Genomic DNA, 20,019 nt, shown 5'->3' with positions numbered 1-20,019 from the left:
ATTTTTTTAGGAAGAACAAAGTCTGTTGAGTAACCTGTAACCTGTTGAGTAAAAAAAAAAGAAGCCATTTAGTATATAATATAAACTATATGCATATATATATATATACAGTGCCTTGCAAAAGTATTCGGCCCCCTTGAACCTTGCAACCTTTCGCCACATTTCAGGCTTCAAACATAAAGATATAAAATTTAAATTTTTTGTCAAGACTCAACAACAAGTGGGACACAATCGTGAAGTGGAACAAAATTTATTGGATAATTTAAACTTTTTTAACAAATAAAAAACTGAAAAGTGGGGCGTGCAATATTATTCGGCCCCCTTGCGTTAATACTTTGTAGCGCCACCTTTTGCTCCAATTACAGTTGCAAGTCGCTTGGGGTATGTTTCTATCAGTTTTGCACATTGAGAGACTGACATTCTTGCCCATTCTTCCTTGCAAAACAGCTCGAGCTCAGTGAGGTTGGATGGAAACTGTTTGTGAACAGCAGTCTTCAGCTCTTTCCACAGATTCTCGATTGGATTCAGGTCTGGACTTTGACTTGGCCATTCTAACACCTGGATACGTTTATTTTTGAACCATTCCATTGTAGATTTGGCTTTATGTTTTGGATCATTGTCCTGTTGGAAGATAAATCTCCGTCCCAGTCTCAGGTCTTGTGCAGATACCAACAGGTTTTCTTACAGAATGTTCCTGTATTTGGCTGCATCCATCTTCCCGTCAATTTTAACCATCTTCCCTGTCCCTGCTGAAGAAAAGCAGGCCCAAACCATGATGCTGCCACCACCATGTTTGACAGTGGGGATGGTGTGTTCAGGGTGATGAGCTGTGTTGCTTTTACACCAAACATATCGTTTTGCATTGTGGCCAAAAAGTTCAATTTTGGTTTCATCTGACCAGAGCATCTTCTTCCACATGTTTGGTGTGTCTCCCAGGTGGCTTGTGGCAAACTTTAAACAAGACTTTTTATGGATAGCTTTGAGAAATGGCTTTCTTCTTGCCACTCTTCCATAAAGGCCAGATTTGTGCAATGTACGACTGATTGTTGTCCTATGGACAGACTCTCCCACCTCAGCTGTAGATCTCTGCAGTTCATCCAGAGTGATCATGGGCCTCTGGGCTGCATCTCTGATCAGTTTTCTCCTTGTTTGAGAAGAAAGTTTGGAAGGACGGCCGGGTCTTGGTAGATTTGCAGTGGTCTGATGCTCCTTCCATTTCAATATGATGGCTTGCACAGTGCTCCTTGAGATGTTTAAAGCTTGGGAAATCTTTTTGTATCCAAATCCGGCTTTAAACTTCTCCACAACAGTATCTCGGACCTGCCTGGTGTGTTCCTTGGTTTTCATAATACTCTCTGCACGTTAAACAGAACCCTGAGACTATCACAGAGCAGGTGCATTTATACGGAGACTTGATTACACACAGGTGGATTCTATTTATCATCATCGGTCATTTAGGACAACATTGGATCATTCAGAGATCCTCACTGAACTTCTGGAGTGAGTTTGCTGCACTGAAAGTAAAGGGGCCGAATAATATTGCACGCCCCACTTTTCAGTTTTTTATTTGTTAAAAAAGTTTAAATTATCCAATAAATGTTGTTCCACTTCACGATTGTGTCCCACTTGTTGTTGATTCTTGACAAAAAAATTAAATTTCATATCTTTATGTTTGAAGCCTGAAATGTGGCGAAAGGTTGCAAGATTCAAGGGGGCCGAATACTTTTGCAAGGCACTGTATATATATATATATATATATATATATATATATATATATATATATATATATATAGGTATGTATGTATATCAGTGATTCTTGAGAATTTGCCTAAAACAGGTATTTTGGGGGGGGGGGGGGGGGGTTTGATTGCAAAATCTGAAGTAATGTTATTATAGACCAATGTCTTAGCTGTTCAGCAATGTACCGGTGTCAGCTCCCCAATTTTTACCTTTTTCATAAAATAGATGCTTTTTGAGTCACTGCGTTGCATTTGTCACTACCGTCAGACACAATAAAAAGCTCATTTATTTTTATTTTTCTCGTTCAATACCAATTTGGAGCTTTCAAACCAATGCCTTTCATTATAAGTACACGTATATGGTGTTAAATGGTAAATATTCACTTTACTTTATTTTTTTTATACCGTTTCAAGTATACTCCTCTATAAGATCTTACATAATCCAATGTTTACTTTTCACTTAAATATGTCAATAATGTTTTTTTAAATCTAAAAACCCATTTCTCTAATAAAATAGAATGTTACCTCTATAGCCCAGGAGCACTGAAGTAACAAATTACAAACATATGTATTTAAAGCAAATAAAAGTCCCTCTGACGGTGGTTACATTGGACCTGACGGTGGTGACACATATCTGACGGTGGTGACAGTGCCCTCCATTTTCACATATAATTCCATAATATAAACTACCAGTCATGTTTTTTTGTTTTACAACTTTATTTAACAATTTGCAAAACAAAGAAAAAGTATGATCACTGTGATACATATTTGATTGGCAACATAAGGAACAATCAAAGAACAAAATAATCAAATCACAGACAAGAATAATCAATTAACGATGGAAAATAATGTTTAAGTCATAACATTGTAAACTGCCAACTAGTGCATATAAACTGTGTATTGAACATATAGTCCTATTGGAGAGAAGACAACTTTATCACTCCAACACTCATTCAGCTTTGTCAGCCCCTATAATGTACGTGTTTCTCCTCTATGTAGTCCATGACTTCATTAGACAGGCTGTATATCTCCCTTCTTCTGCTTGCACGACCTGGTGCAGATGCTTCCACGAGTTTGACCAGAATATGTTGAAATGGTATGAAGCACACATCCCTTCTCCCTATTTTGGATTGAATTGTGGATTAGGCCCATGAGGATGGTAGAATTCCACCTGTACCACTGCATGCTGAGCATCCACCATTACAGCCTTTCCCAAGCACCAGTTCTTGTCATAAATCACTGCAAGCCAATCTCCGCACTGAACTTTATCAGCAGATAGATATGCTACAGTCCCATCAGGAAGTGGAACTCTGCTGGTTGGTGTTTCACCTTCCTCCACTTCCTGTGGCTCGCTCTCCTCTTCCTGCTCCATCTCCTCCATGAGCATTGCCAGAGGACTTTTCTTTTTCTTTTGCGGTGGGCCACCGCCGTCCTCGGCCCTGGGTATGCTGGCCTTCAACTGGCATGTCGTAGGGCTGAAACATTCGAAAATCTCTGGTTCACTGGAGAAACAGGACAGCAACCTGCATTTGATCTCAAAGTCTTTTTGGTTTGTTGGGATGACCTGATGGATTTTCCGAGTGGTAGATACAGCTTTTAGTGTCTGACTTAGGAGTGCATCATATGGTTGCATGACAGCTTCTGTGATAATAAAGACCTTGGTACTGCACAATCAACCATCTCATGAAAGACACTGCCATCCACAATGTCCTTTCCACTCAGTATAAGGCTATCTGCAGCCTTTTTCACAGTTCCTCCAACCCCGTCTGGGGCTCCCTTCCCATGTAAGGTGGGGAAGAAGTTCCAGGTGGTGCTCTGGAAACCTAGAGTTGGAGGGACACTGCAGAAAAGTGAAAAGTTTTTTTTGTTTTTATACTGCTTGCTGGGGCCATCTGACCAGAAGTGAATCGTATCAACGTTATAAAAGAAATAAAGAAGAAACTTTGCTATTCTCATACACAAATACTGATAAAATAAAGATAGATAAAAAATAAAAAACTATAATTGTACTAATTGTGGTCAGCAAATCATATTTAATCCTTCCTTAGGGACCATTTGGACGTTTTTGTCACTACCATCAGTCTGTATGTCACCATCGTCAAACAGAAAGTCTGACGGTAGTGACAAAAATCTAGTCTTTTCCATGCTATGCAGAGGTAGTCCACATTAGCCATCTTGTTTTCACTCTCTTGCTAGCTGCCACAAACCTCTTCTTAAATATTAAACATTTATGTTATAATTTTATTTTATTTTCTATACACAAAAGATACGGTGGTGACATGTTATGGTGGCAACAGAAGCAGTTTAAAAGAATATATACAGGTTTTAGAGAAAATGGCAAACTTTTAGGAGCTTGAGTGATCTTGAACCAGGAAGAAGAAGTGAAGGTTTGAAAAGAGGTCCTCAGGAATGTAGTGGACCTTGTACTTGCTTGATTTTTTTGATTTTACAAAAAATCTGACGGTAGTGACAGGAGGTGAGGGACACATTTTGATCAATCAGAAAATGATGGTTAATTTTTTTCAAAATTCACTTTTTGTAGTTTTTTATAAACATAGCAATAAACTTTTTAATCTGGTAAGGTTATTATTAAATTTCATAATTACTTTTAGTTTTTTTTTATCAAATTGAAAAGAAAAGCTCCCATCGGGGGACAGCTGATTTTGAAGGCAATGGGCCAGCATAATGTCACAAAATTATTAAAATTTAAAGTCCACCAATAAAAGCATGTTACATATGTGTATAAAACCCTCTGATTATACATTTGATTCATGTTTTTTGTGAAAATGTAATTATTTTCAAACAGAATAAGCATTTTTCCAGGTGAGACAGGTTTTTGGTAAATTCTCAAGAATCAGTGATATACATATATTAGTGCTGTCAAAATTATCGCGTTAACGGGCGTTAATTAATTTTTTAAATTAATCACATTAAAATATTTGACGCAATTAACGCAGATGCCCCGCTCAGACAGTACAGTGAAACGCTCACTTGTTGTGTTTTATGGAGTTTTGGTGCCCTCTGCTGGCGCTTGGGTGCGACTGATTTTATAGGCTTCAGCACCCATGAGCATTGTTTAAGTAATTATTGACGTCAACAATGGCGGGCTACTACTTATTTTTTTATTGAAAATTTTACACATTTTATTAAAACGAAAACGTTAAGAGGGGTTTTAAGATGAAATTTCTATAACTTGTACTAACATTTTTCTTTTAAGAACTACAAGTCTTTCAATCCATGGATCGCTTTAACAGAATGTTAATAATGTTAATGCCATCTTGTTGATTTATTGTTATAATAAACAAATACAGTCCTTATGTACCGTATGTTGAATGTATTATCCATCTTGTGTCTTATCTTTCCATTCCAACAATAATTTACAGAAAAATATGGCATATTTTATAGATGGTTTGAATTGCGATTAATTATGATTAATTAATTTTTAAGCTGTAATTAACTCGATTAAAAATTTTAATCGTTTGACAGCCCTAATATATATATACAGGGGTGCACATAAGTGGTCCGCATGCGCGCATGCGTACTGGACGTAGACAAACGCGCTGGCCCTCAACGGTTTCCATACGCTTTTGCGTACCGATGGCTGACCACTGTATTTGCGGCGGACACGAGAAAATAACCTCAAAATGTCGAAGAGGCAGGCCACACTGAGTAATTACTTTCTTGTTCCCCCACCCCCGTCAAAAGACAGACAGACGACAGAGACGTCACCGGAGCTACCGAAAAAAAGGACTTTTGCTGAAAAGTGGCGACAGGAGGTACCATGGCGAGAAGCAAATGATGCTCACACGGAAATGCGGTACAAAATGTGCCGTGAGAATCCCAATGTCGCCCATAAGAGCAGCGCACTTTATGTAGGGTCAAAGAATTTCAGCCATCCAAACTTTAACGAAAAAAACAGAGCGCATGTGGCAATTAAGCAAACTATCGATGTCAAACAGGACCCCACTCGCCCTATGGACAAGTGGCGGAATAAAGGTAATGAACAGCGCCATGCACTGAAAAACGTGTTTTTGCTCGCATTTTACAAAGCTAAACATGCACGTTCAATGAGGTCTTATGAGGACGACATCCCACTTTTAAAAAGGCTTGGAGTTAATGTGGGAGCCGCATAATACCCTTTATTTTGAATTGGTGCTTTTTATGTCTTTACATTTCACTTCAAAGTAATGGCAATTTTGTTGTGCCAGTTGATGTTAATCAAGCATTAATTGTTAATATAATTAATTAAAGTTAATTGGCTCTAAGTAAAGCTTGTCATAAATTTATCGCATGAGGCGGGTCGGCTCTCAAGCTCAATGAGGACCAAGTCACATCTCCAGGTCCTCCTCTGAGAACCTGGGCAAAAAAATTATGTGCACCCATATATATATATATATATATATATATATATATATATATATATATATATATATATATATATATATATATATATATATATATATATATATATATATATATATATATTAACTGAATTTTTCTATCCAGACGGAGGAGGCACACTTTAAGTATAATAAAGTTATATAACATCGGGCTGAGTGTTCTCTTCTTTGGAAATTAAAGTATGATTACCCTATCATATATCTAGCCCTTTACTGAGTGCTTTTTTATTTTATTTTATTTTTTTATTTTTTCAAAAAATACCGCACATACTCTGAAAAGGAGAGCGCCACTGCCACTCACTGAGTGGATGTGCAATTCCACGTTATCCTAGTACGGCATAAAAGTCACATGCGGCAGAACACATGCGCCATCCCCTGGCGTAGTTTTGCGCCGCCACGGGGGCGCGCCCCACTGTTTGAGAAGTACTGAACTAGCTAGATGAGGCGCTATAGCAAGTAAAATGCTTATTTAAAACTGTGTCTAGCCCATTGAGACAAGGTAGCATAAAAAATGTACCCGCTAAAGCATGAAAAATCACCTTTCCCCTCAGCATTTCCCCTTCTATATTAACGCAATACCATTAATCTAACGTTTACAAACACTGAACTGCTAACTGTACTAAGGGCGCTGCTCTTGAACACCCCCCTAAATTACACACACGCGGCAATGTGATTGTGTATGCGGAAGTGAGAAGTGTTTGGTAACAAATCAAATTCAGTCATAAAACGCGACCTTTTATCCTAGTGCAATTGTATACTTAAATATAGATGAATGATTGTTAGGGTGTGCGTTTAGTTGTGCTGTTTGCTTGTGAGGAGGACGAGTAACTTCCACATGGAAGCCCATTTTAAACAAAACTCAAAACAACACAATTGGAATCTTACAGGTAAGATAACTCAAACGGATTTATTTATATATTTATTGTGGTTGTTTGCTATGTGGACGTCCATTGATGTCAGTAACAACCAATGAGTTCATGTGTTTTCTACTTTATATATATATATATATATATATATATATATATATATATATATATATATATATATATATATATATATATATATATATATATAAATCTTTTATTAACGACCACACATACTGGATGTTTACTATACCTGGTCAAGCAGCGAGTGAGTTAACAAAATGATCCTACTATTTTTTTTCTTTCACTTTTCTAACAAATCACACAGTAATTTTTGATTTACAAATAAGAACTTCTAAATAAAATATAACAACAAAAAGTCCATCTTTGCCAGCCATTTACATCAACTAGAGCAGTATAGAATCCTAAATAATAACATGATGAAAACAAAATAAAATAAAATACAGTATGTCAAACACTTAGTAGTCCTTTTTATTAAGTGTGTATGTAAATTTTTAGGCTCTACATCAGTGGTGTACAAACTACGGCCTGCGGCCCGTGGCAAATGATGAAAATATCACTGAATATGGTCAGCATTAGAAGCTTGAGTTCAAACTACATTCTGTTGCACTTCTCAGCTTCAACACTAGATGGAGGTAGTCACTTAAACAGTGCCTCTTCATTTGCTCATGGTATAAAACAGGGCTGTACCGAAAGCAAAATTCAAAACGGAAAACTGAAAACAGTGGTACCTCTACTTAAGAAATGAATTGGTTCAGGAAGTAGTTTCGTAAGCTGAAAGATCTGTAAATATAGACACGTTTCAATGTAAATGCCCTAATCCGTTCCAAAACCACATGAATCTTTTATAATGCATAAAATGCATCAAAACATGTAACGAATTCATGTTACAATTAGATTATTAGATTAGACATAAAATCTGAGTTGTGCACAATGTAAAAAAACAAAAATGGAGTAAATGGCAGATGGCCAATTGCAGAGCAGCTATAAGTACAGTATGTTACACTCAGTAAACGCTGGGAGCTCCGAGTACCAGCCATACTGTATTTTTTGCCTTTTGTATCCTGAAATTTATTTTGTAACAATAGGCAATATTTTCCCATTGAGGCGTGTCTTAACCTGAAAATTCTGTATGTAGAGACGTTCGTAAGAAGAGGTACCACTGTATTGGAAACACTTGGCCGAAAAAATGAAAGGCCGAATCATATACAGGTATACAATTATTTTTTATTTCTTTTTTATTTTTATTTTATTTCATTATTTTCCAATCAATGCCCTTTTCCTTGGCCTTTTTTTTCTCTTTCAAATATTTTTATTCAATTTTTCCATGTATATAGACAAACAGAAATTTACAAACAAGATAACACAAGATAATCCCACCCCACCCACAACCCCAAATGTCGTGAATAACTATAGTATTTAGGCAAACAAATACATACACATGATGAGTTATAAGCAGTGCATCACACAAAATAAAACCTGTTGCATTTATGTTCATATCTGTATATATATCTTCATCTTTAGAGAGAGAAAAACAAAAAAGAGGAGGGGAATGATTATATTTATTCATACGTATCAAGGGTTCCCTCCGAACATCTGAGCATATCTCATGGCTTTGTTTGAGTATTGTGAAAATACGTCAGAAAAGGATACCACGTCGTATGAAACTTTCTCCTTGACCTAGTCAAAGAGAAGCGCAGCATTTCTAGTTTGAGACAAGCCATTAAATCCCGACGCCACTGGTCAAGCGTGGGCAGGGCCTTTTTTTTTGATTAGGTGGAAATTATATGGATCCTTCTCACTAATACGCAAACATCTTCCAACTGTGGACATGTTGAGTGTAAGTCACTAATGTTGCTTCTCCCCGTGTTTTGATTGCCTCATCACAAGAGTATGGTTTTTCACGACATTCCATGGTAAACTTTAGTTATTTCAACCGAAAACCGAAAATGTAATTTTAGCTATTTTCATTTGAAAGTTTTCGGTGCCTAATTTTCGGTTACATATTAGTTAAAACATGATATATTAAAATCAATGTCTGAAACAGTAAAAAATCATTATTTTGTTTTAAATAATAAATGTACGCGTATAACCCAATGCTATAGATTGAGCTTTATTTATTTCTTTTTCTTCTTTTTTTTTTTTTTTTTTGTCGCTAAACATTTTCTCCGAGTTCTGAAAAGTTTGTTGCAGTCGTTTAGTCAACTGGGCAGGTTGGCATTAAGTGATCGTGTTTCCCTGCCATTGACGGTGATTGACAACTAATCCAATTTAACTGGGGGGGGGGGGGGGCAAACAATCGCTGCCAACCCTCCCAGTCAAAATGGATTTGCCATCTATCAACATCAATTGCTGTCACTGAGTTAACACATGAAAATAAAAATGAATTAACACAGTCTAAAAACCCGATCTTTTTTACCTATTTTGATCCTCTGACACTGACGTGATCAGGCCCAAATTCCAATCATCCTATCTCGTTGTGTTTAACAAATGAAAGTGGAAGAATTTGAAGTTGGATGTTTCATCCTTCCAGTTTTATGAAAGCGAGAAAAGTTTGGATAGCCCAGCTTTACATGAGAACTTGTTGGTCCTCACCCCTGTAACTTTTTGCCTATAAAGATAGGAGAAGGTCCTCGTTGTATTTTTTTTCCCCAGACACTAATCAATGGAGATGTAATCCATTTGCTCAGAAATGGAGCGTTCTTCGCCTTTGGCAAATTCAGCACCAATTCCTAGACTTTGGAACAAGTAAGCTTTTCTCTTCAGCCCCCTTAGTGTTGCCATCTGTTGGCTGGGCATAATGTCTTTATTTTTTCATGTCATGAACACATGATGAGTGTTTAGGTCAGAAAGCCAAAACCCTTTTACATTGGTTTGCAAACCACTTGGTTACAAAAGCAGGGCGTTCACATCCTAAACGCTCTTGGTCTGTGTGGCGTCTCTGTGCGTCTTCAGTGTTAGCATGAAGATCGCCGTGCTGGGGGCCAGCGGCCAGACGGGTCAGTTTGTGGTCAAGCAAGCGCTACAGCAGGGTCACATCGTCACCGCTGTCGTCCGGAACCTGGACATGCTCACCGTACGTCATGACAACCTTCAGGTAAAGGCCAAAGTTTTTTTTCTGATTCATCCAAGTGTTGCTTCACCGTTTGTGTTCAAAGCAAGCATGTACTCTAATTTGTTGGTTACCGCGATGGACATCCCAGCCTAAATGGATTGGATGTCCATCACTGTCAACGGCATCCAATGAGTTCAATAAGTGCCCAAGAACAACAAATAATAATACACATGGGAGGTAATACTAATAAAAATACTAGTAGGAGGAATATCAGTCATTTTTAGTCTGCAAGAAAATCCCTAAATAGGTAAAGTTTGACAAACAATAAGGATTGAAACTCGAATCAGTAAAGAAATGAAGACAGAAAATGTTGATGTTCACTAAAATAGTAGAATCTGAGTGAATCCAGTCACAAATAAAGACTGAGTAATGGTACCCTCTAGTGGCCGTACAAATAACAACCACATATTGACGACAAAGTCATGGCCAGTATTGATTCCGCACCAGGGGTGGGTAGAGTACACAGCGGAGATTGAGGGGAGGCAGGCGTGCCGAAAAATGTCATCGCATGTAATTGATTTATGAATTAATTGAAATTCAAGACCTAGCCATTAAAATGTTGTCTATTAAACTTGTAAAGCAATAAAACAAACAAGGAAAATGAATGAAATGACCAAGAATCCGACAATGTATTTTAATAATAATGGGCCAAAATGATTTTTCAAACAGATCATGTGACTAGCACCTTAAAGACGGTCCTTTGCTTTGCTAAACCAAAACTACAACCGAAGAGGCAAGATGGATGTTTGGAATTCCTTTAAACCTAAGGTTTTAAAAGCTTTAACAATAACGGAACTTGAATCGGATTGAACACATACAGTGACAAAATGTATATACTAGGGGTGTCAAACGATCAAAATTTTTATTCGAGTTAATTACAGCTTAAAAATTAATTAATCGTAATTAATCGCAATTCAAACCATCTATAAAATATGCCATATTTTTCTGTAAATTATTGTTGGAATGGAAAGATGAGACACAAGATGGATATATACTACATTCAACATACGGTACATAAATACTGTATTTGTTTATTATAACAAAAAATCAACAAGATGGCATTACCATTATTAACATTCTGTTAAAGCGATCCCTGTATAGAAAGACTTGAAGTTCTTAAAAGATAAATGTTAGTACAAGTTATAGAAATTTTATATTAATACCTCTCTTAATGTTTTCGTTTTAATAAAATTTGTAAAATTTTCACTCAAAAAATAAACTAGTAGCACGCCATTGTTGATGCCAATAATTACACAATGCTCATGGGTGCTGAAGCCTATAAAATCAGTCGCACCCAAGTGCAAGCAGAGGGCGACAAAACTCCGAAAAACACAACAAGTACACATTTCACTGTGTGTGCTGTCATTTTAATGTTTGAGCGGGGCATGTGCGTTAATTGCGTCAAATATTTTAACGTGATTAATTAAATTACCGCCCGTTAACGCGATAATTTTGACAGCCCTAGTATATACATTTATAAATATATATATATGTGTGTGTGTGTGTGTGTGTGTGTGTGTATATGTATAAAAAAAACTAACATATTTGGTCATATTGAGATTTAATATCAAGTTTAAGAATCTTGAGAGATTCAAGTAATAGAACTAAACAATTAAAGCAAAAACATATAACTTTCTGTAAAATGTCATTTTAAATAAATGCAATTTCTGATGAGGAATAAATTAGGACACACCCACATTCAATCCCATTCAATCCCTAAAATGGCTAAAATAACACACATTACCCAACCCCCACTTTGTTCCTTTAATTTTTTTGAGCAGTGTATTATACTGCACTGCACAGCAGTGTATATATACTACTCACAAAAATTAAATGAACACTTGTTCCATTAATTTTTGTGAGCAGTTATAAACCTCACATTTAGTTTGGTGTGCCCCTGACTGTTGAAGTGAGAGAAAACACCATGGTGAGATCGACACAGCTGTCTGAGGCCTTCAGAAAGAAGACACTTATGAGTCTGGTAAGAGATTTCAAATGATCTCAAAAGATTATAAAAGCCATTTTACTGTTCGGAAAATACTCTACAAGTGGAGGACATGCAAAACAACTGCCAACATGCCTAGGTCTGGCCGTCCAAGCAAGTTCACCCCGAGAGCAGACCACAAGATGCTAAAAGAAATCTCCCAAAACCTAAAAAGTCATCACAGGACCTACAGCAGGCTCTTGCTACTGTTGATGTGAAAGTGCATGCCTCTACAATCAGAAAGATACTTCACAAGTTTAACCTTAATGGGTTGCCAGAGTGAATGTAGACAATGACCAGGACTTCTGGAATAATGTTCTTTGGACAGATGACTCTAACATTGAATTATTTGGACACCAGACCATGTTTGGCGTAAACCCAATGCAGCATTACAGGAAGCATGGAGGTGGAAGTGTCATGGTTTGGGGATGCTTTGCTACTACAAGACCTGGTCAGCTCACTATCATAGAATCCTCCATGAATTCTATCATGTATCAGAGGTTGTTTGAGGAACATGTGAGATCATCTGTGAAAAAAAAATAAAGCTGAAGCGAAACTGGACCCTGCAACATGACAATGACCCAAAATATATATACGAGTAAATTCACCAAGGACTGGTTGAAAAGGAGTAAATGGAGAGTCCTGAAATGGCCGAGTCAAAGCTCAGATCTTAATCCCATTGAGATGTTGTGGGCTGACTTGAAACGGGCTGTACATGCAAGGAACCCCTCAAACATCTCACAGCTGAAAATATTCTGCTTTGAGGAGTGGGGCAAACTTTCTGCAGACCAATGTCAAAGACTGGTGGATGGCTACAAAAAGCGTCTTCCTGAAGTTATTTGAGTCAAAAGGGGTAAACTACCTATTAGGTGGTAGGGTGTCCTAACTTTTTTCTCAGTTATAATATGCATTTTTTGTTGATAGATTTGGTTTAATGAGTAAAACAATGTTAATTTTTGTTGTTTATCTGCAATTAAATCAATCTCTTTTCCAGAGATGAAGAAAAACAAGATCAGACATTGATATGTGAACATTTCTTAATAAAGAAGTGAATATTTCATGGGGTGTCGTAGTTTTTTCACATGACTATATACGCCAATATACTGTATATGTATATACAGTACAGAGGTTGCGCTAGACTTTTTCGTTGTCTGTCATTTTGACTGACCGGGTCATAAAAATCCGGTCATAATCTATTTTTACCCGTCACTTAAATTTTTAAAATGACTATATCTTGATGCAGTCACTATATGTATATACACAATAATACAATATAATATAAAGTAACTAACATTAGTGCAGTCATGGATTACAGTAAGCAGGCCAGTACTGTGTTTCCATATATACATTTTTAAAATTTATTATTATTATTAAATAAAAGTGCACGTTGATACGACGCACATAAAGGCAACTTCCAATTTTTTAAAAAATCGTTAGAAAGTTGTATGGACTTACAATCCGCTAGCTTGTTGTTTCCTGTTGTCTTCCGAAATACACCTGGGTGACGGCGCGTCAAGTGTTCGTTCATAGCCGACGTGCTACCGTGGTATGCGAGCTCAGCTTGGCAAAAAGAGTACACACAGTGGTGGCACCCTCCATATTTTCCTTGAAATAATTTCAGGCTCTGGCTAGTCTGGTCCGCTTCTTTGGCTTTATGCCGCTTTCACCGTGTTACCAATTCTGCCCTTCTTGGTAATTGGCGGCGTTTTCAACTGCTCGCCGCAGTGAGGAGTGAATCAGCGATTCACTTGATTCGTTGTCATCCTTCACTGCATCAGTCCCTCTTTTTTCACCTCTTTTATCAACACCATCGTCGTTTTGGGGATTTTTGAAGAAACTTCGGACACTCGGTTGCCTTGACATTTTTCCGAATAAGGCCAACGACGTCATGCATCAAGAGAGACAATAGCTAATTAATATGCTCACTCGCCACCCTGTGGTCTGGGGTGTTAATTGCAACCTGTCAAAATGACAGATGGACTTCAGTTTTTTCCGTCACCGTTGTAAAAAACCGGTCAACGACGGAAAATATTTGGTTAACGCGACCCCTGATACAGTATATATATAAAGTATGTAATTACTGCCTCGGAGTAACAGCATTTGTTTTTTCTTTAGTAACTGACATGGTTTGAAATGGGTCCTGTCACGGGGGTGAACTTTGCATCTTGCCCGCAGGTGGTGAAAGCTGACATCTTCTCAATGGACAGCCTGAAGACTCACTTCAAAGGGACGGATGTGGTAGTCTCCTGTTTAGGTTTCTCTACCTCCTTCTTCTCCAGCGTGACTGGGTACACTGACTCCATGCGGGCAATGATCGGAGCCATGCGAGAGGCGCGTGTCAACAAGGTCATCACAATGACGTCATGGTACACTGACCGTAAGTAAACACTTAAATAGTAACAAATGACAAGAATATCTGAATTCACGTCTGAAATAAGGGTGACAATTAGGCCTGTCGCGATAACAAATATTAGTGTGCGATAATTATTCTCATAAATTATTGCGATATGCGATATTATTGCGCCCCCCCAATTTTTTTAACCAATTTACAATAACAACAATAAAAAACAACAATATTGATACCGCACAGCACCACAGAATAAATAAAATGTGTTAAAAAAATTAAAAAAGAGAGGGAAAAAAATTGCCTTTAATAACTTAAGCATTTAGGCAAATGAAAACTTTTCCCCGTCATAGCTTCTGCAATGGTGTTCCATAGGGATGCAACGATACAGTTAAGTCACGGTTCGGTACGATTTTTGATACGGGAGTCATGATTTTCGATCCGATTCAATACATTTAATGCTCCGTAAAAAAATATAACAATTATATTTTTTGTTTCGTTTTTTTTTTTTTTTTTTTTTTTTTTGCTAGCGAGCAAAAATTAAATTGCCATCATATAAACATGCATTTTAGTGCATAATATTTACTGTATGTGCTTACTTCTTACTGATCTGAAAAATGTTTGTACAAAAGTGCTGAGAACAATCTTTACTGTTTCTAAAGTGAGGCAAGGCACACTGTTGATTGCTACAGCTTTCTTAGCAGCTAGGTTTACTACATGAGCAAGACATCCTATTTGTGGTCCGAATCCATCTGTGTCACGTACTGAATTAACAATAGTTGCAACATTATCTGTAGTCGCTAGTATGAAATGATTTGGCTTTCCTAACTTCCATTCAGTCATGACAGTTTAGAATTCATCTATGTAGTAATGGACTACATAACCCATAATCACTCTGTGCTCACGTAGCCAATGGCATGGGACGTAGCACATCTAGTGTGCCATTTCATGATATCTAGTGTGTGCGCGCATTAAAAAAGTTAACAAGCGCCGCTGAAGTCACGTCTGCTCATTACTACTCAACACCAGCATATGACACAGCGCTCTTAATTTCAATCAGCTGTTTATTGTCAAAGCGAGGTTGTTCGTAGCAGCCTAGTCGGTAACAATGTTTTGGCGGACTTCGTTGTAAATATCCGGCGTTGTGCCGAAAAACAGCCACCCGCGTGAAATGTCACTCCTGACGGGAGCGCCCACACGTCAACGACACCGGCGCGCTGTAGATCAGTGCTTCTCAATTATTTTCTGTTACGCCCCCCCCCCCCCCCCCCAAGCAAGACGTAAATGTTTTCGCGCCCCCCCAAACTCTCTGCCGCCACTGTAAATAGTATTATTTGTCTATAAAATTACTATTATAAATACGCATCTGCCTAACATTGTCTTTTTTTTCTAATAAAGAAAAAAAGTAACAGATCAACTTATAATAAAGTATAACTTTATTAACATTGTTTTGTTTGTAACAGAGAAGACTTGACGTGCATCAATTTGCCTGAATTAAAAAAAAAAAGTCACATTCAAACTGTAAAAATACACTCAAGGTACATTTTTGACCATTTGATACAGAAAAATAAAATGTAATAAAATCCGTAAATAAAAACGAATTCAAATTGATTAGAAACATTTACTCATGAGGACAATATGCCAAAAAATTTGACCGAAAAAACAAAAATGAATAAAGGAAAAAAAGAGTGTCCTTGGACAGAAGGACAGTTTTTATTTTTGCTGCTCACACTCAGTATTACCTCCTTTGCAATGGTGTGGAGTCATTTTGCAATGAGCATGCTAACAATGCTCACTGGTTTACTGATATAACACTGACAAAGCAGGACTATTGTTGGCAATATTCGGCACGTTTTCGCTGAAAAACAATCAAGCGGCTTATCAATGAGATTGGGGTCGAATGTCTTTAAGTGGCGTCTTAATTGATTTGGCTTCTGGCAGTCCGCTATTATTATTTTCAGACACAGTAAACAGTAGTCTTTCCTCATCACCCCACTGTGCTAAAAGTCAAAGCTAAAAGGCAAACGGCATGAAAAAAGCGCATTCTCGGCGGCCGAGGTAGAACCGTAGGTGAGGGCGGTCGTCGTGACGATCCCAAGCCAAAAATGGCACTTCTCGGGCGGCGACGTGAGAACCGGACAAGACAGTGGGTCGCTGCGTGAGTGAGTCCGGTCGGAAAACGGCTTTCGAAAACGGCGGCGGCGCACTGCTCTTCGTATCTGTTTTCTGTGTGCTGACTCTGAGTGCTCTTCCTTAGTTCAAAAATACTGCACGCACTCTGAAAATGACAGCGCCACTGCCACCCACTGAGTGGATGTGCAAGTACACTTTATTCCAGTCCGGCAAAAAAAAAAAAAGAAAAAAAAAAAGAAAAAAGCATGTTCCCCGAGGACACATGCGCCCCCCCTGGCATCGCTCTGCGCCCCCCCCAGGGGGGCGCGCCCCACTATTTGAGAAGTACTGCTGTAGATGGTCCACAGTCACTCCGGAGCACTGATGCGGCCGGTATACATTGAACAACAGGATATAATGGGAACGATTGGCTCCGGCGCTAGTTTTTGCCGGATTTGGAACGAAGATGCATTTTGCGCAGTTGGTAACGAGGAATCCGAACTTTTAACAGCACGTCTGCCGCACGCGCACACGCACGTGCACGCGAGGCGATAAATCGCAGCGGAAAAATTACCGCCTTCATTTTTATATATCGCGCGATAAATGGAATTATTGCATATTGCGACAGGCTTAGTGACAATATATTGAAAAGGTGATATATCGTGATTCTTTGTAGCCGAAAAGTTTATCGTTATGCTTCTGCCAAGAATCGATATATTGTTTAAAAAAAAAAAAAAAAAACAGGTTGCTACCAAAATCTTCCATGAGAATAGTGTCTACATTAGTTCAGTAGCTGCCACTGGTGTCGCTAGACATCCAATTCATTTTGACTGGGTTGGACATCTAATGCCGTCAATGGCACTGAAATGCATTCACATTCTGTTGGGCCTTTACAGGTTGCTTCCTGTTCATTTGAGGGCATTTACATTACACTTCCTGTTGATTTTTAGTCACTTCCTATTCATTTGGGGACATTCTCTTGTCACTTCCCATTCAGTAACTCAAAATCAGCAGGAAATGACGTGAAATGCCCCAAAATGAACTCACTGCCTGGCATTGGCTACCATTGGCAGCCAAAGATGTCCAATCCGAACAAATGTTTATTCTCTGCCATCCCTCCCACTTCAAATGGATTGAACGTCTACTAGTGATAAACTCATTCCTATTCACAGCTAAAAGATGAAAAGTATGTATTTCCTGTTCCCAGCCAACTCTGGCACGCAGTCGCCGTACCTGATCCGCTTCTTGCTGCTGCCCCTGATCCGCAGCGTGCTCAGCAACATGTGGGAAATGGAGCAGTACCTCCGGCAGGTGGATGACATCAACTGGACTGTGGTGCGTCCGCCCGGTCTCAAGAACTTGCCTTCCTCAGGTAAATATAGACAGAAGAAGCAAACAGGAAGGAGGGCAGCAGCTAAGCCTTGAAGGCACATTGGTCGTGGTCAAGGTTATTAGCTGTGACTTGAATAGCTGCTTTCTTCTTTTTTATTCATATACTAGGATATTTATATAAATATTTAATTTATACTGTATATGCTATACAATTTTTTTACACTCTGCACTTTTTATAGCAGAGGTTATGGTTTCCTTCGGAGGGCTGTTATGTTGGCCAATTTATAGAAATATCTAACTCATTGGCTGCCATTGACGGCGTGAGACGTCCAATCTTTTGACTGGCAGTCAGTTAAAATAGTTAGGGCGTGTCCCGCTGTCACTGACGGGTGAATTATTGCTGCCACGATTGATTGACTAATTAATTACGAAATGAATTGCTATATTAAAAATTGTACCGGAGAAACCCGGAGAAAACCCATGCGGGCACGGGAAGAACATGCAAACTCCACACAGAAAGGCTGGAGCCGGGATTGAATCCACTATCCCAGAACTGTGAGGTGGACATGCTATCTCACTGTGCCGCCTTAATAATATGAATTATTTTTAAATAAGAATCATGTAAAAAAAAATGAATGTCTTTATTAAATGCTTCATTGAGTGAGTTTACTCAAATTCAGTCACTCTCAAGCTACCGAGAATAGCCTCTCTACAACGAAGATTGGCTTTGATCGTAGAGCTACCGAGCTTTCTCTTGCTAGGTCAACCCAAAAAACTTGTCAATCATCGTTAACTTTAAGCACCAAAGGCCAGCTGCACTGGTCACTGAAAAAAGCAGCAAGAGGGAATTTGTTTTTTTTGTATCGGCAGATACTCAAAATCAGGTGAACTCGTGTGCAAAAATATGCGATCGGAATAGCCCTGGTATATAATGAAAAAGACAAATCGATGTAAACATTGTGGGCCTTTATTGTCCACAGCCCTGGAGTTCCTGACGCACGAGGGCTACTTCGTACCCGACGATGGCGGGCGTCCGGCGGGCAGTGCCATGGGAAGAGGCGACGTCGCTCGCTTCATGCTGTCGCTCCTCAACAGCAACGCTTGGGTGAAGAAGGGAGTGGCCATCACCACCAAGTGACAAGCAGACACTAATACAGCCTAGTGCATTACACTCACTGGGCGTTATAGCCTATACATAAAATCTAACTTTTTTTTTTTCACCATAAAATGTCAGTGACAATTTTTCCCAAGAGCTCCAGACATGTTTAACCCTGTATAGGGCAGTCATTTAAGTCATTGGCTACCATTGCTAGACGTCCAGTCCATATTGACTGAGAGGGGTGTTTATATACACATAGTGACATTATATATTCCGGTACACAAAAAAAAAAAAATGTTAAAAATGGGGCGGGGGGGTGACACTATTTTCCGGATTTTCACTTCACGCAGTTGGTTCTGGTCCCCATTAACAGCAATAATTGAGGGATCACTGTATTTCTATGTTCATTTATTTATTTTAGTGCTCCAGCAAATGATTATTTCTTTTTATTCTTTTTATCGAAGTATTTTTCCCCTATTGCTAAATAAATGGTATGGTCATGACAAATAACAGTCTTGTGCTAAATGCAGTATGAAATATTAACAATGCATTTATTCAGTACGACATGGCAAAATTACTCCATAATGGTCAAAACTGTCCACTTCTTGCACCTCCCAAAGTGTATTTTATGCCACCGGCCTTTGTCATTGCCCTGCCCGCCCCGGCTTCCGAAACGGAGGAGAGAGCATAAACAACGGCGGGCTGGCACTGCTCGTCGCCGTGAATAAACGCCGAAAATAGCCAATTCTGGGTGGAAAAACAACGGCCGACATCAGAGCATAGAGCTGCACGTGGCCAAGCCGAGGAAAGCGCATTCTCGGCGGGCACACGAGGAGGACCGTTTGGACTGAGTCAGCCAACCCCTTCGTTGTACTGGGGCCACGGCGGGCTGCCAGAGCTCATCATCAAGCCGAGGAAAGCGCATTCTCGGCGGGCACGCGAAGAGGACCCGGCGAGCAAAATACAGCTCGCCGTTCTACTAGGGCCACGGCAGGCTGGCAGTGCTCGTC

The 20,019-nt window shown here is 38.8% G+C and overlaps 1 protein-coding gene across 3 annotated transcripts; it reads left to right on the top strand.

The window, feature by feature from the left end:
• The first annotated feature begins 6,808 nt into the window (after nt 1–6,808).
• On the top strand, nt 6,809–19,722 carry LOC130913518 (flavin reductase (NADPH)-like). 3 transcript variants are annotated; one of them, XM_057832190.1, is made up of 6 exons: nt 6,809–7,026; nt 9,714–9,771; nt 9,979–10,120; nt 14,298–14,499; nt 17,786–17,950; nt 18,891–19,722. In XM_057832190.1, the coding sequence occupies exons 1-6, from the start codon at nt 6,975–6,977 to the stop codon at nt 19,046–19,048; spliced, it is 777 nt and encodes a 258-aa protein (XP_057688173.1). In that variant the 5' UTR covers nt 6,809–6,974; the 3' UTR covers nt 19,049–19,722. The 3 variants fall into 3 exon arrangements, with proteins under 3 accessions (XP_057688173.1, XP_057688174.1, XP_057688176.1); XM_057832191.1 differs by having other exon boundaries at nt 9,679–9,771; nt 18,891–19,721; XM_057832193.1 differs by lacking the exon at nt 9,714–9,771 and having other exon boundaries at nt 18,891–19,711.
• The last annotated feature ends 297 nt before the right edge of the window (nt 19,723–20,019 follow it).

This window comes from Corythoichthys intestinalis, chromosome 3 (assembly GCF_030265065.1).
Source record: "Corythoichthys intestinalis isolate RoL2023-P3 chromosome 3, ASM3026506v1, whole genome shotgun sequence".
NCBI lineage: Eukaryota > Metazoa > Chordata > Actinopteri > Syngnathiformes > Syngnathidae > Corythoichthys > Corythoichthys intestinalis.
This window is presented reverse-complemented; position numbering and strand designations above follow the sequence as displayed.